At 41.3% G+C, this 19,780-nt stretch overlaps 1 protein-coding gene across 1 annotated transcript in view; it reads left to right on the top strand.

The window, feature by feature from the left end:
* RRM1 (ribonucleotide reductase catalytic subunit M1) overlaps positions 1 to 12,544 on the top strand; it is a 29,674-nt gene extending 17,130 nt beyond the window's left edge. Inside the window, exons 12-19 of the mRNA XM_004589941.2 lie at positions 62 to 263; positions 5,395 to 5,544; positions 5,704 to 5,925; positions 7,463 to 7,539; positions 8,763 to 8,898; positions 10,221 to 10,316; positions 11,089 to 11,277; positions 11,935 to 12,544. Of these exons, the coding sequence (XP_004589998.2) occupies positions 62 to 263; positions 5,395 to 5,544; positions 5,704 to 5,925; positions 7,463 to 7,539; positions 8,763 to 8,898; positions 10,221 to 10,316; positions 11,089 to 11,277; positions 11,935 to 12,123 (1,261 nt within the window). The 3' untranslated portion in view covers positions 12,124 to 12,544. The remainder of the gene's footprint in view (positions 1 to 61; positions 264 to 5,394; positions 5,545 to 5,703; positions 5,926 to 7,462; positions 7,540 to 8,762; positions 8,899 to 10,220; positions 10,317 to 11,088; positions 11,278 to 11,934) is intronic.
* The last annotated feature ends 7,236 nt before the right edge of the window (positions 12,545 to 19,780 follow it).

The raw sequence follows: 19,780 nt of genomic DNA, 5'->3' as shown, positions 1-19,780 counted from the left end.
TTGCCTGCAATGAGGACTTTTTCTAGGGAATGAGTATTAAAATACCAGCTTTGCCTTTCAGTTATGAGAAGCAGGGTCGTTTCCGCAAAGTCGTGAAAGCCCAGCAGCTGTGGTACGCTATCATCGAGTCTCAGACGGAGACAGGCACCCCCTACATGCTCTACAAAGATTCTTGTAACCGCAAGAGCAACCAGCAGAACCTTGGAACCATCAAGTGCAGCAACCTGTGCACAGAAATCGTAGAATATACCAGCAAAGATGAGGTAGGTAGAAAAATTTCTTCTTGAGTAGCAGTTACTGTTTGTGAATCCTCCAATTGTTTTCATTCATGAATAAATGGAGTTTTCATTTTTTTTTTTTTTTTTTTTTTTAGCAAAGAGCTAAGAAAACATGTGATCCATAGTTATAAATGTGTTAGTCTAAGCCAAGTAGGAAAGACTGCAATAAACAGTTCTGGTGGTTTAGGACCAACACAGAAATGTGTTGGAATGCTCATTCAGTTTAAACCATGTAAGCACCTTGAGAAGCCCTTCTGTGAATGGTGTGATAAGCTTCTAACACAAAGTCAAGGCTAGACATGGGGCATATATTTTTATGGTTTAGGAAAAGAGCTCCCCATTCGGAAAGTATGGCATCTATAAAAGCCCAGAGAGAGAAGACTAGGTTTTTTAGGCATGTTAAGTTGTTTGATTTGGTAATGCAAATAGGTTGAAGCTTGGTATAGAAATGGAGGAAGGGAGATAGAAGGTAGAAACTCACATGTCACAGAGGCTGTTGCAGGTTTCTGACAGGAAACTATCAAAATGCTAAGATGAAAGGTGGTTTTTGCTTTTGGTCATAAAGTTATTGTGGTGTAAGTAGAGGCTAGGGGCTAGCCTAAAGAGATTGTTGCAGTAGTAGGATGGCAGAGTGGTTGGACCTGGGGTGTAAACTAGTAAACTAGTAAAAGAGGAAAGCAGATCTCCAGTTCTACGACTTTTAAAAGTAATTACAAATGAAAAATCAAGAAATAAGTGGAAAGTGCATTGAATATACTGATAAGGTTGCAGTTTAATTAAAAATGTATTGAGCACCAACTATGTGTAAAACACTGTACCAAGTGTTCTGGTAAAATCAGTGACTATACCTCAGTTGTTGCAGTTGGAAGCTTATACTTTACCCAGAAAAAATCGACATATATTCAAGTAACTATTATGCAAGACAGTTTATGTTACAGAGGCTAGAATGATCCTTTGTCAACAAAAATCTCATCCTGTTATCTGACTACAAAAATATCCCTCTTTTGCCTAAGTAGAGTTCTTTTTTAAAGATGAAATATAGTTTATATACTATAAAATTAATCCTTTAAAAATACATAGTCCGTTATTCTAGGATGTTTTCATCACCCTAGAAGATGAAACCCCGTGCGCACTATGCATCACTAACTGCTCCCCACAGCGCCTAGGGCCTAACAGCCACTCTTTTCTGAGTTTGCTGTGTGGATACTTCCCAGGAATCCTATCCTATGCTGTGTGGTCTTTTGTATCGGCTTCTTTCACTTCTAATGCTTTCAAAGTTTAACCTATGTTGTAATGTGTGTCAGTACTTTCTTTCCATCCATGCTTGTTAAGTTCCCTGCCAGGTCCTTCATGTCCGGAGACTCCCTCCTTATCAGCTGTTTTCCTTCTGCTCACTCTGTCTCAGCCCTTGCTGATTTACTTGGTGTTCCTCCAGCATGTCAAGCATACTCTTGCTCTAGGATTTTTGCTCTTCACCTTGGGGTTAAGCTGCTCTTTCCTGGATAGCTGCATGGCTTGCTTTCTAACCTTTCAGTTCTTTGTTTATGTCACATTCTTAGTGAGGTTTTTCTTGACAAATTTGTTTTAAAATGTCATCGCCTCCATCCTTACCCTCAATACTGTTGTTTTCTTGCCTTATTTTCCTCCTAGCATTTATCAGATTTGTGTGTTTAATGATACATTTTTACAGTTATTTATTTATTTATCTATTTATTTGAGAGAGAGACACAGAACTCACATCTTCTGCTGTGTTCCCTAAATGTCTGTAATGGTCAGAGCAGAGCCAGAAAGCAAGAACTGGGTCCAAGTCTCCCATGTGAGTGGTAGAGATCCGATTACTTGAGCTTTCCCTACTGCTTCTCGGAATCTGCATTAGCAAGAAGCAAGACTGAGTCAGGAGCTGAAAGCAGACATCAAACTCAAGGCACTTTGAATATGAGATATAGGCATCTCAGCTAATATCTTAAACATTGATCCAAACACCAAATACCTTCTCACCCCTTGAAGGTATGTATATTCAAAGAGTTACAAAGAGTGGGAGAGACAGATGGCTACAACGACCAGGCCAAAACCAGGAGTTAGGAACTTCAGCCAGGCTTCCCTAGTGGGTACCAGAGGCCCAAACACTTGGGCCATCTTCTTTTTTTTTTTCTATTCATTTATTCATTAATTACATTGTATTACATGACACAATTTCATAGGTACTGGGATTCTCCCCCCTTCACCCTAAACCCCTCCCCCATGGTGAGTTCCTTCACCTTGATACATAACCACAGCTCAAGTTCCGTTGAGATTCCCTAATTAAAAGCTCACACCATACAGAGTCCAGCATCCCACTTGTCCAGTCAAGTTCAACGGCCTCTTAGGGAGGCCCTCTCAGGTTTGAGGGCAGAGCCAGCAGAGCGTCACCTCGATCAATTAGAAGCTCCAACATATCATCAGCAACAATCCAGGTACGATGAGACTGATGCAGAGTCCACTGATTGACATAGTCCATCTTAGAGTTTCCCCTTGTCCAGTTTTTCGCTGCAAACATATAGCTGAGGTGGTTGATTGATCTACTCCATCTTCTATCTTTTCTTGGTTAATGTCTTGATTCCTCCATTTTGTTCAGGGGAATCCCCAAAGAAACTTTGAGGTGTTCCCAGTCCGGGCTCCTACATGCACTACTAGTAAGCACAGTGCCCGCCACAGTCCATCACTCTGATCAGCTGGTGGTTGTAATCCCTGGGTTGGTTCTATTCTGAGCCCCGACCTCCATTGGAACCAATGAGTATTGCAGCTCTTCCTGGCTCTGCCCATCACACACTAGTCCCTCACCTAAACCAGTGGGAGGTGTGCTGGTTGGGTGCTGCATTCCCTATTGGCACAGGCCATTTCACCTTGGCATTTGGTGTTTTGTACTGTTTTTATCGCAATCAAACCTGGCCAGGCCCCCACACAGTTCCAGCACTCGGATTTGCCAGTGGATGACGTGAACCGACTCAGCCTGGTCTGTCCCCAACCCGAGCCAAATGTATGACAGTGGGTCACTTTCCAAAGCCTCTTCTGGGTTGTTTACCTCCATACTTCCTGCGTTTATTTCTAGGGTCAGTGACCTGTCAGAGGAACTGTTCAGATTCCTCCATCAGACCCCTTCCTGGTGTCAGGTTTCATGCATACCAGCAGGTCCTTTGGCCAGCACCGCTCTTCAACCCATTCTGGTTCCTGCTGTTGAGAGTTTCAGCCTAGCCACGGCTCGTCCATACCCACATACAGCTCATATATGGCTCAGTTGGGGTTGAAACCTAGCCGAGTCCATCCCACATCTACCCTGGTCCTCCAGAGCACCAAACTGTGTTGCGGTCTAACCCGGCATGGTGCGTCAAGTCTGAATCCATGTTTGTGCCAAGGGAGTACAACTGTGACCCGACCAGAACTCAGCCCCCTTCCAGTTCCTGTGCCCCTTAATGGTAACCTCCACCCAGCCAAGGCCTCTCCCAAGCTCCCCAACCAGGCCTGTTCCAAGCCAGTGTTAAGTATGCCAGAGGTTGCTCTGAGTCAGCCCAGCGTGCCCCATAGACTGTCATGCCTCCTGCATAGACTCCTCCAGCCCTTCTAAACCATCCAGTGGGGTCAGAGTTTGCACAGGGATTGGTCCACCCATACCTGACACATTCTAGCCCCGAGTATGGTTCTCAAATGCCAGACAATGTCATAGTCTTACCTTCTGTGACCCCTCTGCTGATCCCTCCTCCTATCAGGTAGTGGGGTATCCTGCTGGACAAGCCCAGAATTTTGCTTTTGAAGGGACTGGTGTTGGTAATCTGCACTATAAAGTGACTACAGGTTCTTCAGAGGAAGATTTACTGCCATTGAGAATCTTAAGGACTAATACACATTCTCAGAGAACTGTGGGTTCAGCATGGAGTGACTCCTGTAGCATATCAAAGGAATCAAATTCCAGAATTTCCTGGCTAGGCGGCCAGCAGGCGCAGCCTGGTGCCAAATGGCGCACTGGCCGCCCGCGAGCCGCTCACCCCATGTATGTACGTACGTGGTGGTAAGCCTGGCTGTGCTAGGCTGGACTCGTGGTGGGGCACCCGGACACCCCGGGCAGCATGGCTGCCTGAGGTTTGAGACGCTCAGGCCTCAGCTTGGGCCATCTACTGCTTTTCCTAGGCTGTTAGCAGGGATCTGATTGGAAGTGGAGCAGCTGGGACACCAGCTGGTGCCTGTAATGAATGTTGGCGTTACAGCCAGTGGCTTTATCTGCTATACCTTGGTGCTGATTACTTGAAGCTATCTGTATCTTTTCAAAAAGGGGAGAGAGACTTCAGATGGAATAGATGTGAAGGACAATCGAGAATCCGGTGAGGAGATAATTCTAGTAGCCCGCATCAGGAATTAAGACTTTGAATTAGGACCGCCGTAATCAATATGGAAAAATTATATTAACTTAGATATTACCAACTATTCATTGTATGTAGTGTTGTACTAAAAATGTAAAGATAAATAGGATTATTACTACCTGAAGAAACACTGTATTGTGGAATATAGTTGGGAGATGAGCTGAAGAACTTTGAACAAAATACACAAATTTGGGCTCTTTATTGTTAAGAGCCTGTCAGAATATCAGTGAGGCTCAATAGACGTGTGTACCTTGGGAGAACTTTCTGGGATTCTGAAAGTATCCTGTATTTTGTGGCTGTTTAATAGTCCAAATAGGATTTGTGCAACTGAGAATTTAATTTAAATTAAATAGCTGTAGATAGAGTTTTTGGGCGCTGTACTGGCCAGTAGGATTCTATAGAAAACTAAGATGTAGATAATAGAATCCAGTCATAGCCCATTGTGATGTCTGCTGATGGAGCTGTGTGCCATGGAATGCAGCACTTGCTCTGCATCTGACCGGTTTCATTGATGCATCCTCTGACTCACATAAACAACTGGGCCTTGAAGAGACGGACCAGTGGGATTCAAAAACGGACTGACAAAGGATTAAGAGGGAAAAGTCAGAGATAAATATTAAAAATGTTGTTGTCTGAGGGTGTCAGAGTCTTCCATGGTGTTTTCTTTGATGCAAGAAGAAATCAAACCTGGGTGATTCCTGATCTCTTCTCTTTGTTCCATCCAGGTTGCGGTTTGTAACTTGGCATCCCTGGCCCTGAACATGTATGTCACGTCAGAACACACGTATGATTTTAAGAAGCTGGCCGAAGTTACTAAAGTTATTGTCCGAAATTTGAATAAAATTATTGACATAAATTACTATCCTGTCCCAGAGGTATGAATAGATATATATATATTTTTTTTGGTTATTAATGATTAAAATCCAAGATGGAAGAAATGTACCTGGTCTGCAGATGTTTTTAGTGCAGAACGTTGCTTTTTCTGTTCTATAATCTAACAAAATTTCTTTTTCTTTAAATCTATTGACACTAAGGCCTGCCTATCAAATAAACGCCATCGTCCCATTGGAATTGGGGTACAAGGTCTGGCAGATGCTTTTATTCTGATGAGATATCCTTTTGAGAGTCCAGAGGCACAGTTACTGAATAAGCAGATTTTTGAAACTATTTATTATGGAGCTTTGGAAGCTAGTTGTGACCTGGCGAAGGAGCATGGCCCATATGAAACGTATGAGGGCTGTCCAGTAAGCAAAGGAGTAAGTATATGGACGAAGTTTATTTTTACTTGTGAGTTTCTGTAGTGATTGAATGTTGGTTCCCTAAAGGATATATCCACGTCGTAATCCTTTTGTAACCTGGGAATGTCACTGATCTGGTTCAAAAAAGACTAAGGGTCTGGAGAGGAAGAGATCATCCTGGATTATCCAAGTGAGTTCTTGGTCTGCTGACAGTTAACCTACAAGAGAGACACACATATAAAAGAAGGAACATGACAGTGGAGGGAGAAGTTGGAGAAATCTAACAACAGTTCTGTAAAGCTGTTGACACTAGCCCTGGGATGCTGATTGCCGCTGGAAGCTGGATGAGGCAAGGAGCAGAACTTTCTCTAGTTCCTCTACACGAAGTACAGTTTTGCCACATCCCCCAACATGGTTTTCAGCTAAGATTTATTTATTCATTTGAAAGTTACAGATAGGTAGTCAGTGACCCACATATAGAAACTCTCCTTGTCTCTCTGTCCACTCTCTGCTGGTTCACTCTCCAGATGACTGCAGTGGCCAGAGCCGGACCAGGCCAAAGCCAGGAGAGAGGAGCTTCATCCGGATCTCCTACATGGATGGCGAGGGCCCAACCACTTGGACCATTATTCTACTGCTTTTCCAGGCCATTATCAGGGAGCTAGACTGGAAGTAGGGTGGTGATGTTGCACAATGGCATTACTTGCTATACCGAAGAGTTGCTATGTTTTCTTATTTTAAGCTCCAAAATGTGTGGTAACTTGTTCCACCAGCAGCTGGGACACAAACCACTGCCCATATGAGATGCCAGTGCTTGAAGGCAGAGAATTAGCCAGTTGAGCCATCACCTTGGCTCCATACAATTCTCTCATTTCAAAAAAGATCATTGTTAGTGCTTTTATTAAGTCAGGACCACCCTGTATTATTGCAAACTTAACTGCATGTTGCAGAAAGCCATCCCCTGTTCTATGATCCTGGGAGTGATATCCATCATATCCCCAGATCTGGTCTGCCCGCAAGCAGAGGGAGTTAGTTATCCGTGGCAGATGTACCAGAGGGCTTGAAGCTGGAGAGCTTTCTTATAACTCTGCCTTCCACGTTTTATTATTGGTAGCATCAGTGCAATTCCAGGTAACATAAAAGGTGTTCGTTTAGCTTTGACATTCAGCAGAAACATAGTGTGTGGTTGTTTGAAAATATATTCTTTCAGCTGAGTTTAAGGGATAGGCAATGAAGAAAGATAAGGTCAGAGTAGCACTGTTGCTGTAAAAAGACAATGTATCCTAGCAACGTGTTCATGAATGGTAGGATTTGCTGGGTTTTAGCTATGATGTGGGTCTCAGAGGATCCCTCAGGGATGAGGGGAAGAGGGAGCCTTAGCTGGTTTTCTTAGTCTGTTTCTGAACAGTGTGACTGCATGGCAGATGTGTTCCTCACCTAAGTTGACTAGAAGAAACCATATTGGAGTTTGAGAACATGGCAATAAACCATTTGTTTTTTTTCTAGTTTTAAGTTATCCTAGTGATGTCATACACTTTGGCATTTTGTTTCTTAGATTCTTCAGTATGATATGTGGAATGTTACTCCCACGGACCTTTGGGACTGGAAACTTCTTAAGGAGAAGATTGCAAAGTAAGTAGATATAAAGTAGCTTTTTTTTTTTTTTTTTTTTGAAGATTTATTCACTTTTATTACAAAGTCAGATATACAGAGAGGAGGAGAGATAGAGAGGAAGATCTTCCGTCCGATGATTCACTCCCCAAGTGACCACAACGGCTGGTGCTGTGCCGATCTGAAGCCGGGAACCAGGAACCTCTTCCGGGTCTCCCATGCTGGTGCAGGATCCCAAGGCTTTGGCCCATCCTCAACTGCTTTCCCAGGCCACAAGCAGGGAGCTGGATGGGAAGTGGAGCTGCTGTGATTAGAACCGGTGCTCATATGGGCTCCTGGTGCATGCAAGGCCACTAAGCTACTGCACTGGCCCTTTTTGGGTAAAGTTTACTTATTTCAGAGGCAGAGTGACAAAGGTGACAGAGAGAGATCTTCCATCCATTTGGTTCACTCTCCCAACAGCTGCAACAGCCAGGGCTGGGCCAAAATGAAACCAGGAGCCAGGAGCTTCTTACAGGTCTTGTATGTGTGCAGGGGCCCAAACACTTAGGCCATCCTCCACTGCTTTCCCAGGCATATTAGCAGGAAGATGGACGGGAAATGGAACAGCTGGACCCCTTACCAGTGCTGCATTTGGATTAATGGTCTAGCAGGCAGCAGCTTTAGCTACTGTGCCCCAGTGCTGGTCTCATCTGTAAACTTTTTTGAAGTACCCTCATACTTTGAGCATTATTTTTTTTCTTTTCATAATGTAGTGGAGAATTGTAGTGCTGTCTATCTGGTTATAATTACTTTCATGTCATTACCTTTCCTGAAGAAGCCTACTTTGGTGATCTGTAGAGGAACTTGGAAAAGTGAGAATTGAACTGGTATACACTGGGAAGGCAAGGAACTCTTCAGCAATGATCTCAAGTGTTTTTCTGGGCAAAACAGTGTGTTGCATGTTGTGAATCCTAGGTGCTACAGTGTATGCACTATAAGCTGTGACGTGGCTAGGATTGTCGACAGTAAACATATTGCTAATTCTTTGAGGGAGTCATGCATTTAAGAAAAACAAATAATAAATGGATGAACTGTCATATTCATACTGTGGAATTGCATCATGTTAGGATTTATTTCAGAAGTCAATGGAAAAATTAAAAGAGTATACATGTGTATGATGTTACTCCCAGTGACTTAAAGTAACTGCATTCGTGGCTGATGATAGCTTTAGGACACGAATCTAATGATCTCCTTCTCCTTAGGTATGGTATAAGAAACAGTTTGCTTATTGCCCCAATGCCGACCGCCTCCACTGCTCAGATCCTGGGGAATAATGAGTCGATTGAACCTTACACCAGCAACATCTATACTCGCAGAGTCTTGTCAGGAGAATTTCAGGTGAGGAGTTTACAACCAGACTGATAGGAGGATCTTTCCCAAGCTTAAGGGGAGTACATGCTCACTGCTGTTTGGTATGTCCCTTTTTTAACTTGGGAGATCAAGCCTTGATAAAGAAAGTTATCATAATGTCATTCTGTTATTTCAGCATGTAACAGGCATTTGATAAATATCTGTTGAAAGAATGATTGGGTCTTCAGTATGAAATGCCTTGTTGATATTAAAGTTATGTGTTATTTAACTGTTATATAATTATAATGATTTCTATGGTTTTTGATGATTGAGTATTTAGAAGTATCATTGAAAGATAATGGTTCTTTGACTGACTGAGGTAGATCAGGAAAGAGTGCTGTCTGTCTGCCTGCATGACCCACAACTCTGGAGTAGGGGCCATGCCAGCCTCCCCAGGACCAAAGTGAGGAGCCACAGGAGCCCCAGGATCCCCAGGACCTGCATCTTCCACCCCAGTGCCACAGGCATCAGACTGAGGGGGTGGCCATGTTGGCGGCCTGGGGCCCCCAGGGAAAGGCCTGTTCCCACTGCTCCTGCCCCCTCCCCAGTGCCTGCACCGTGGGCACTCCTGGGCCCCTACCTCCATGGCCCAGGGGTTCAGCCCCAGCTTCTGGGCTAGTTCCAGGAAGGCTGGGAGCCGCAGGTGGTCCTGAATGCCTGACTAGACTGTCCTTAGCCAGAGGCCAGGAACTCAGTCCAGGTCTCTGACACTGTTTTTCTCCGAGACTGCCTGAGCAGGAAGCTGGAGCTAGGATCCATAGCAGGGTACTGAACTCCAGTGTGGGATGCTGGTCCTTAACCGGTGTCTGAACTGGGAGGCTGAACTCCCACCCTCTAAATTTTTTTTAACATAAGCAGTCATTGTAACTTTATTTAGACAAAAACAAAGAATTGTCCCATATAGATTTACTCAATTTAGGCAACATGAGTTCTTTGCGCTTTTTGTAAATGCCATGTTTCTTACTGTAATTCAATTTCTTATAGCTTTATTGACAAGAATTGCATATATCCAAGGTGCATGATGTAATGCTTTAGTATTAATATATTTGTACATTGCATAATGTTTATTAGAATATATTTCTTCTATAACAGATATTAAGATATTAAATATAGTTTTCATATATTTGTGAGATACTTTGAATTTATTTAAAAAACATAATTTACAAAAAAAAAAAATAGAATTTACCAGGCAACCTAATGTTAAATAGTTCTTCAGTGATCTTATTAATGTAAAGTTCCAGACCTGTGTTTCTCTGTGGGTCTTGTCATTGTTATTTATTACTTTACATCTTTTCTGCCTTTCCATTCAGATTGTAAATCCTCATTTACTGAAAGATCTTACTGAGCGGGGCTTGTGGAATGAAGAGATGAAAAACCAGATTATTGCGTGCAATGGCTCCATCCAGGTATGGCAAGGAGCTGAGGTGGACATTGGGATACCTCTCACTTCAGCCCAGATAGTGGAAGGAAAAAATAGCCATTTACTGTGGATTTATAGGCTATGATTCATGTAGCTCTATTCACCTCTGCATCTCATTATAGAGCTCTTATGTAAGAATGTTAAGCTGGGGTTCCCAACAGGTCTGGGTTACTGGGGAACTTTGAAAATCCTGGCACTCATTGCCACCTAAGAATGCCTGGGAGTGGGAACCAGACATTAGTCAATATGTTTTGAAGTTTCTTGAGGTGATTAAAAATGCATCAAAATTTGGGGATCACTGATACAAAGTCTGAAATTAACCCATGACTTAGGAGAAGCAATTTGTTTGTGCTCCAACTAGAGTTTATTGAGGCCAATCTGGATTTTTAAGTGTCTTATTTCATTTCTTCCCTTGATAATGTCCATGGGAGTTACAGTCCTAATTATGTGTGTATTCTGCAGAACTCCAAGATGGTTTATTGCTACTTAGCTCTTACTTTTCCCTCCTTCCTTAAGTGCATCTAGAACAGTGAATGTTTTGGCCATAAGTCAGTCAGAGAGGGATGCGTAAGTGACTACCACCAGATTGATATCTGACTGCTTAGATAGGATTTTGTTGTTCTTTTATTGGCAGACTTGGCAAGGACCATGTATGGCAAGATCAGATTTGGCAGACTGGCTAGACCCTTGTGTCATTCTGCGAATCATACTGTTTTCCTTAAGTGGAGTAGAATAAATATTTGATTTCCTTTCTTCAGAGCATACCAGAAATTCCTGATGACCTGAAACAACTTTATAAGACTGTGTGGGAAATCTCTCAGAAAACCGTACTCAAGATGGCAGCTGAGAGGGGTGCCTTCATTGATCAAAGCCAGTCTTTGAACATCCATATTGCTGAGCCCAACTATGGCAAACTCACTAGTATGCACTTCTACGGCTGGAAACAGGTGTGTAGAGGAAGTTCTTCCACTTGAAATCCAATGTGCTAAAGCTCACCCATGATTTTTAATTAGATTAAGCTCCTTTTAGAATTATTTCATTCCTCGGTTTAAAAACGCGGGTTATTTATGATCCTTTCTTTTCTCTCCATGCTGTTACTTACTACTGGTTGTTCCTTTGTACTGGTTTTTGAGATTTTTCTTACTATTCTATCATCAACAATTTTTAGCTGATTTTTTTGCTGTAGTATCTCTGCTTCAGGCTGTCTTCTGCAGTACAACCATTCCTAAAATAAAATCAACTCACTCTTCCTCAGCATCTGCTGTGTAAAGGACAAGTTTTCATCCTAGAAATACTCATGGACCATTACACAGAGACAGTCTAACCCTCTGAGTCAGTTATAATTTAAGGCAGACTTTACAGCAACGGTCCTGACAAATTTGGAGTTATATACATAAAGACAAACAAAATACTTGACATTTCTAAAGACATAAGGATATTTTAGGAGTGAAAGGAACAGATTGTAGATGTCCAACTATGAGCATTTTTGATCCTATTTCCCAGTGGAGCTAGAATTGCACACATTGAAAACAGTTTGACCTGGTTTATGGGAATGTGTAGTGCTTTCACAGATCTCCTGATGTTTGTGTTTACTTTGCTTGTAGGGTTTGAAGACTGGAATGTATTATTTAAGGACAAGACCAGCAGCTAATCCAATCCAGTTCACACTAAATAAAGAGAAACTGAAAGATAAGGAGAAGGCATCAAAAGAGGAAGAAGAGAAGGAAAGGAACACAGCAGCAATGGTGTGCTCTTTGGAGAACAGAGATGAGTGTCTGATGTGCGGATCCTGAGAAAAGACACGAGAAAAGACCAGTATGTCTTTGGTAGCCAAACTACTTCTTCAGGATAAATAGGCATAATAGGTTTGTTTGAGGTGGTAAGGCTTAGCTGAACCTTATTGCAGCAAAAGCAATAATTGATTTAAAGTACTGTTTCTACATAGCATGAAGGAATGATTTAAAAAAAATTGGCATGGGAATCAAAGTAGAGTTTTAGGAATGCAAAAGAAGTCATCTTGCAAATAGGGAATGAATACGTAAGGTCTCACCCCTTTTCTGATGAATTCTATTTTGGTAAACGCGACTTAATTTTGCAACTTTGGTGAATCCTTAGAAGCAAAACTGAATAGAAACCATGAGAGGCACTGATAAGACTTTTATTTGTGTAAGGTCCCTAGGGCTTTCTGAAATAAAGATAAACATTTCTAAGTGACTGTGTGAGGTTAAATTTGTCATTTATTTTCTTACATAGGTCAGATATGGAGAAAAACTAATTTTTTTTGATGGTCCAGGAGGAGGTTTTTTTTTTTGGTTTTGTTTGTTTGTTTTTTAAAGATTTATGCAGCTTATTACAAAATCAGATATACAGAGAGGAGGAGAGACAGGAAGACCTTCCGTCCAATGATTCACTCCCCAAGTGAGCACAATGGCTGGTGCTGCGCCGATCTGAGGCCGGGAACCAGGAACCTCTTCCAGGTCTCCCACACTGGTGCAGGGTCCCAAGGCTTTGGGCCGTCCTTGACTGCTTTCCCAGGCCACAAGCAGGGAGCTGGATGGGAAGTGGAGCTGCCGGGATTAGAACCGGTGCTCATATGGGATCCTGGTGCGTTCAAGGTGAGGGCTTTAGCCGCTAGGCCACGCTGCTGGGCCCCAGGAGGCGTTTTTAAGACATATCTGTTTTTGTTGCTTTTGAAAACTAATGGAAGTTTTAACCAGAGCAAAAGAAGGAAGTATAGGACAAGAGAAGGAAGTAAAAGGCCCATAGATAGGAAAGGAGAAGTCAGATTGTCTGTGCTTACGTTATTCTGTGGAGGAACTAAAGGATTCCACCAAGGCACCATTAGAATTGATGAGATCCCCAAAGTTTACAGAATACAGATACACACAAATCAGCATTTTTATATCGCAGCAACTAAGTAGCTAAGAAAAAACTAAGAGCTACTTCACAAAAACTACCTTGGATAAGTTTAAACAGGGATGTGAAAGACCTCTATAATGAAAATTACAAAACACTAATGAAAGAAATTGAAGAAGACCCAAAATAAACCTCTCATGCTCATGGATTGGAAGAATTACTACCATTAAAACTTGCATATTAACCAAAATGATTTATAGATTGATTGTATTTCCCACCCAGATAGTAATGACATTATTAAAAACTTGAAAAACAAATCCTACAATTCATACAGAAACATGAAGGACCTCGAGTACCAAAAAAGTGCAAAGTTGGAAGCATCACGACAGCAGATTTCTTAACTGTGTAGTTATTATAGCCAAAATAGGGTAGAAACAGGTATACAGAACAACGAAACAGAATAGACACCAGAGAACTAAGCCAACATGTCTTTGACAAAAGTGCCAAAACCTGGTCTGGGAAGGAACAGTCTTCATTAAAAGTTACTGGGAAACAGGCTTTCCACACGTTGAAAGATGTGAAGACCCCTCCCTCTTACCCTATAGAAAATGGATCAGAGATCTGAATGTAAGACCTGAAACTGAACTAGATGACAGCAAGGGGAATACTTAAAAGACATTGGTATAGGTGACATATATATCTGATGGAGGTTGGGGAAGACCCCCAAAAGCAGATGATAAAAGCAAAAACAGATCAAATGAGTTCAAACTAAGAAACATCTATACAGGAAAAAATGAGAAGACAACTGACAAGTGTATGTAACCTGTGCGTCTGATCAAGGATTAATATCAACAATATGTAAGGAACTAAAGAAATTCAACAATAGAAAGTCTAGTTAAAAAATTGGCAGAGGGTCTAAATAGACATTTTAATAATAAGTGATCAAAAGCAAAACACATGAAAGAGTGCTTGGTATCACTGATCATGGAATGCAAATAAAAACTTCAACGAAATCATTCACTTTAGTTAGGATGGTTATTGCCAAGCAGACAAAATTAACAATGCTAGCAAAGATATGAGGAAAACAGCCCCAGTGTAATTTGGTGGGAATGCAACTTAGTGCCGCCATTATGGAGGTCAGTTGGGAGGTTTCCCCCAAGCAACCCAACATACCGTATGACCCAGTTATCATACTTCCAGGTTTATAGCAGAAAAGAACAAATCATACAAATAAGGAATCAATCCAGGTTCCTGTTATATGAATAAATGAGCAAATATATATATGTTATATATATTAGAATTCTTTGGTTTTTAGATCAAGTTTTATTCTCATTTTATTTGAAAAAGAGATTGCTCTTCCTTTCACTTTTCAAATGCTAGCAACAGCCGGGGATGGTCCAGGTTGAAGCAAGGAGTCTGTCCAGGTCTACCTCACCAATGGCTAGGAGCCAATTATCTGAGCCAGCATTTGCTGTTCTCCATAGTGTATATTAGCAGAAAACTGAATTGGAAGTCAAACAACTTAGATTCAAAGCAGACACTCTGATATAGATGTAGGTATCACAAGTGACTTTTTCAGTTCCAAAGCCCAGGAACAAACCACCAAGTGACATCTTCACCATTGTGCCAACTGTTCCCCCCCCAACTCTACTTTTAATATACATATATTTTTTCTTCTTTAAAATATGCTGATATATATGTAAGTTCTGCAGTTTTATCCATTTTTAGATGAGCAATTCTGTGATATTAAGTACATTAACAATGTTATATGTTCAGCACAATTTCCAGAACTTTTATCATTCCACACAAAAATTCTGTACCCATAAAAAAAACTACCTATTTTGCTTTTCCCTCTGTCTCTAGTAACCTCTGTTCTACAATTTATAAATTTGCCTATTCTAAGTGTCACCTACAAGTGAAGTTTGTCATTTTCTTTCTGGCTTATTTCATTAAGCATCACATTTTATCTTCCATCCACTGGTTCACTCCCCAAATGGCTGCAACAGCTGGAGCTGGGCCAGTCCAATGCTAGGAGTCAGGAGCTTCTCCCAGGTTTTCCATGCGGATTCAGGGGCCCAAGCACTTGGGCTATTAGCAGGGAGCTGAATGGGAAGTAGCAACTGGGACTCCTGTAATGCCAGTACTGCAAAGGGAGGCTTAACCTGTATATAGCACCAACCCCTATTAGCTTTTATTTTTTCCTTAAGAGAATTGTTTCAATGTCTTTGTTAATGACTCCAGAATAGTTTCTGATGTTTTATTTTGTTCCTTTGAATGTGCTGTTTTTCTGTTTGTATGTATGACATGGAAGATGTTTCATTTTCATATTAAGTTCATTTTCAGATAACTTACAATGAGTCAACTGAAAATCAGATTTTCTCCAGGATCTCAGGGTCTCTAGGTATTAGTTTTTTTTAGTGGTTCAGCCACTTTATTTATTTATTTATTTATTTAAGGTTTATTTTGATTGGAAAGTCAGATATACAGAGAGGAGAGACAGAGAGGAAGATATTCCATCCACAACTGCTGGAGCTGACTTGATCTGAAGTCAGGAGCCAGGAGCTGCTTCTGGGTCTCCCACGCAGGTGTGGGGTCCGAAGACTTTGGGCCATCCTTGACTGCTTTCCCAGGATACAAATAGGGAGCTGGATGGGAAGCAGGGCTGCTGGAATGTGAACCAGCACCCACGTGGGATCCTGGTGCGTGCAGGGGAGGACTTCAGCCACTAGGCTACAGCTCCGGGCCTGTTTTTAGAGTTTGTTTTGTCTTACTGGCTGCAGCATTCTGTTTGAGACTTTCGAGCTGTTTTTGAAAAGCCTAATCGTCTCATGTGTGGTTACTGAAACCTCCGTTTCTTTGGTGCATGTTCAGCTAATGTTTTGAAAGTACTTTGCTCTGTCAAGAGATCTGATTGTTAATGTCACCTGGTTAAGCCACAGTACCCGCATATTTGGTCAAGTATCAGTTTAGATATTGTGAAGATATTTTCAAAGTTGGTAGTAATGTCAAAATTGTTCAGAGTTTGGATAGAGCAGATTATGCTCCATTATTTAAGTGACCTCATCCATTCACTTGAAAGCCTTAAACACAAAGATAGGGGCAATTAAGAGTGATTTCTGTCTCCATACTGTGGTAGATTCAAGCTGCAACATGAACTCTTTTCTGCATCTCCCAACTGCTGGCTTGCTCTGCTGACTTTGGGCTTGCTTGCTCCCAAAATTGCTTAAGTTATTTATTTATTTACTTACTTAAGATTTACTTAATTTTATTGGAAAGGTAGATACACAGAGACAAGGAGATACAGAGGAAGATCTGTATGGTTCATCCCCAAGCAGCTGCAATGGCTGGAGCTGAGCCCATCTGAAACTAGGAGCCAGGAGCTTCCTGCAGGTCTCCCACATGGGTGCAACGTACCAAGGCTTGGGGCTGTCCTTGACTGCTTTCCTAGGCCACAAGCAAAGAGCTGGATAGAAAGTGGAGCTTTAGGGATGCAAACCAGCACCTGTATGGGATCCTGGCATGTGCAAGGTGAGGACTTTAGCCACTAGGCTACCGTACTGGGCCCATAAACCAGTTATTTAAAAATAAATGTCTATAAATGCATTTGTTTGATTCTATTTCGCTGCAGAACCCTGATTAACATAGATTTTGATGTTAAGAGAAATCTGAGAATAGAATATTAAGGATGAGTTTTCTGAATTGATGGAGTTGGTTCTCTGATTACAGCTTGTGATGATTATTTCAAGTAACACTGATGGTCCAGGATGTGATATGCAATAGAGATAGCAAATACTAACATTCAGTACTTCCGATCAAATGATTCTAAGTGATCACAAATACATTTGAACATTTTTGTCTAACTACCCTGGGAAAGATTAGGGAAAGAAAAGAATGAGCATAAGAATTTGAATTCTCAGCTTGAGTGCTACAGAGATTTAAAAATTTACATATGTCTTGATAGAAACTTCTGTTGATGACTGCAGAGTTGAGACTGCTGAAAACCAAATGTAGAATCCTCCTTCAAGGGGCAACTTGAATCCCCAGTTCTGTAGGTTGTCTACTGTTGCCGGGGGAACACTGAACATAAACAGGATCCTGAGATTGGAGTGGGAATAACATGGCATGATTCTGATGGAACTGCTGGGTTCTCACTGTCAGTTCAGTCAGCTGTTCTACTCTCTTCTAAGAATTGATTGACGAGAGTAATGGCACTCTGCTGATTGTCCTCAGGATCCATACTAGCATTGACTCAATAACAGGCACTAGAGGTAAGCTACAAGATCTGCTCTGTGGTAACATGTGCTACCTTCCAAAAAGGCTCCATAATTTTTCCATTTGGGAATATATGTAAAAATGGGTAGTAATGTGGTAATGGTGGAAGGAAGATAAGACTGGATCATGCTGAATTTTTTGATGTGTGATCATAAATAGATTCTTGATTTAATGTTGTAGTTTGGAGGATTAGAAAGTGTCATAATAGTTTGATTAGTGGTTTGAGGCATGGATGAAAAGATGGCCTATGGTAAATAAAGTCAAAATGCCACAACTACTTTGGTATATGAGAACACTTTGAAATGCTTGTGGAGAATAGAATTAAGAGTTGTTTATTTTGGTACCAAAGTTGAAATCTGTACATAATTACTAAAATACAGGAGGAGGTTCAAAGACTTAGGGGGATTGAAATGTTAGGGTGTGTTCATCATTGAAGAACTCACTCATTTCACCAGAACTGTGAGCAAGAAATGTGAGGGGCACCTCAGCATTCTGGAGGATCTTTATGATTACTTTTTTTCTGTAGTAAAATTGCAGTGGGAATTGTTGCCACTGAACTGAAAAACTTAAGTTCTGCAAAGGCACTTGGTCTGGAGTGGCAGGAGTGTAGCAAACAGAACTGTCTAGTTTACAGAAGGCCTGTGGTTTGGCTAGATGATCATGGAGTTCCTTGAAGTGAAATAGGTGGAAGTCTATTAGATTTCTACTTGATCTGTATATGTAGACAAAAGTAATATAAAAAAATTCATGCTCCCTCATTCAATTTCCAGATTTGAGTCAGGTTATAGACCTAGAACCATTTAAATGAAGGGGCAAACAAGTCTTTTTTTTTTAATTATTTTTAATTCATTAATTACATTGTATTATGTGACACAGTTTCATAGGTACTTGGGTTCTCCCCACCCCTCCCCAAACCCTCCCACCATGGTGGATTCCTCCACCTTGTTGCATAACCACAGTTCAAGTTCAGTTGAGATTCCCCCATTGCAAGCATATACCAAGCATAGAGTCCATCATCTTATTGTCCCGTCAAGTTCAACGGCTTCTTAGGTATACCCTCTCTGGTCTGAAGACAGAGCCAGCAGAGTATCATCCCGATCAATTAAAAACTCCAACATACCTTCAGCACAAATTTACATCATTATGGAATTAATTGACATAGTAATGAGTAACCAATATGGTAAAAGTAAATGCGAGTTCTTTTCCACCTTCTGTGACCATCTCATTGACATTTCAATTTTAGTTTATACACAACATATAACAAACCTAACATAACATGTTATACATAACATCGTGTCATCTTAAATTAAGGCAAACATGTGGTATTTAACCTTTTGGGATTGGCTCATTTCCCTTAGCATTATGGTTTCCAGTTTGGCCCATTTGGCCACAAAGAACTGCATTTTGTTTTTTTTAATAGCTGAGTAGTATTCCATGGAGTAGATGAATCATAGCTTTCTTATCCAATCGTCTGCTGATGGGCATTTTGGCTGCTTCCATGTTTTTGCAATTACTGATTGTGCTGCTATGAACATAGGAGTGCATGTTGGTTTCTCATAAAACAAGTGTTCTGGATATATTCCTAGGAGTGCTATTGCCGGATCATACGGTATGTTGATTTTGAGTTGTTTGAATATTCTCCATACTGATTTCCATAGAGGCTGTACCAGCCTGCAGCCCCACCAGCAGTGGAGTAGGGTTCCCTTTTCCCCACAACCTCGCCAACAAGTGTTGTTGGTGCTTTTATTCATGTGGGCCAGTCTTACTGGCGTTAGCTGGTACCTCATTGATGTTTTAATTTGGATTTCCCTTATTGCCAGGGAACTTGAGCATTTTTTCATATGTTTATTTGCCATTTGGGTTTGTTCTTTTGTGAAGTGTTTGCCCATTTCCCGTGCCCATTTCTTGAGTGGCTTGTTTGTTTTGACATTTTGCAACCAAGTCTTTTTAAGGAAGGGTATTGCTACACTCCCAAAGTTGTACACTGTTTGATCTCCAGTCTATAGCCTTTTAGCAGGTTAATTTCACTGAGGAAAAGGGAGTAATCAAATCCTTTGAGCATTCTGGACATAGGCTCTGAACTGACAGCAGTTCCAGGGAACTCAAAATGTTACTGTAGCCCATTAGAGTAGCAGCTTTAGGAAGTCAGTTGGTCAGTGGCATTTTAGCTCAGGTACATCTCACAGTGGGTTCACTAGCCTCTAAAACCATCTTGTGTTTGTTTTTTCAGTTCTCAAATACATAATTGGAATAGACAGACACCGGCAGAGTCCCCATACTGGTTCTGTTATTTGTGCAGTGATGGCTCTTCTGGTGAGAAAG

This window comes from Ochotona princeps, chromosome 4 (genome assembly GCF_030435755.1).
Source record: "Ochotona princeps isolate mOchPri1 chromosome 4, mOchPri1.hap1, whole genome shotgun sequence".
In the NCBI taxonomy this organism is placed as follows: domain Eukaryota; kingdom Metazoa; phylum Chordata; class Mammalia; order Lagomorpha; family Ochotonidae; genus Ochotona; species Ochotona princeps.
This window is presented reverse-complemented; position numbering and strand designations above follow the sequence as displayed.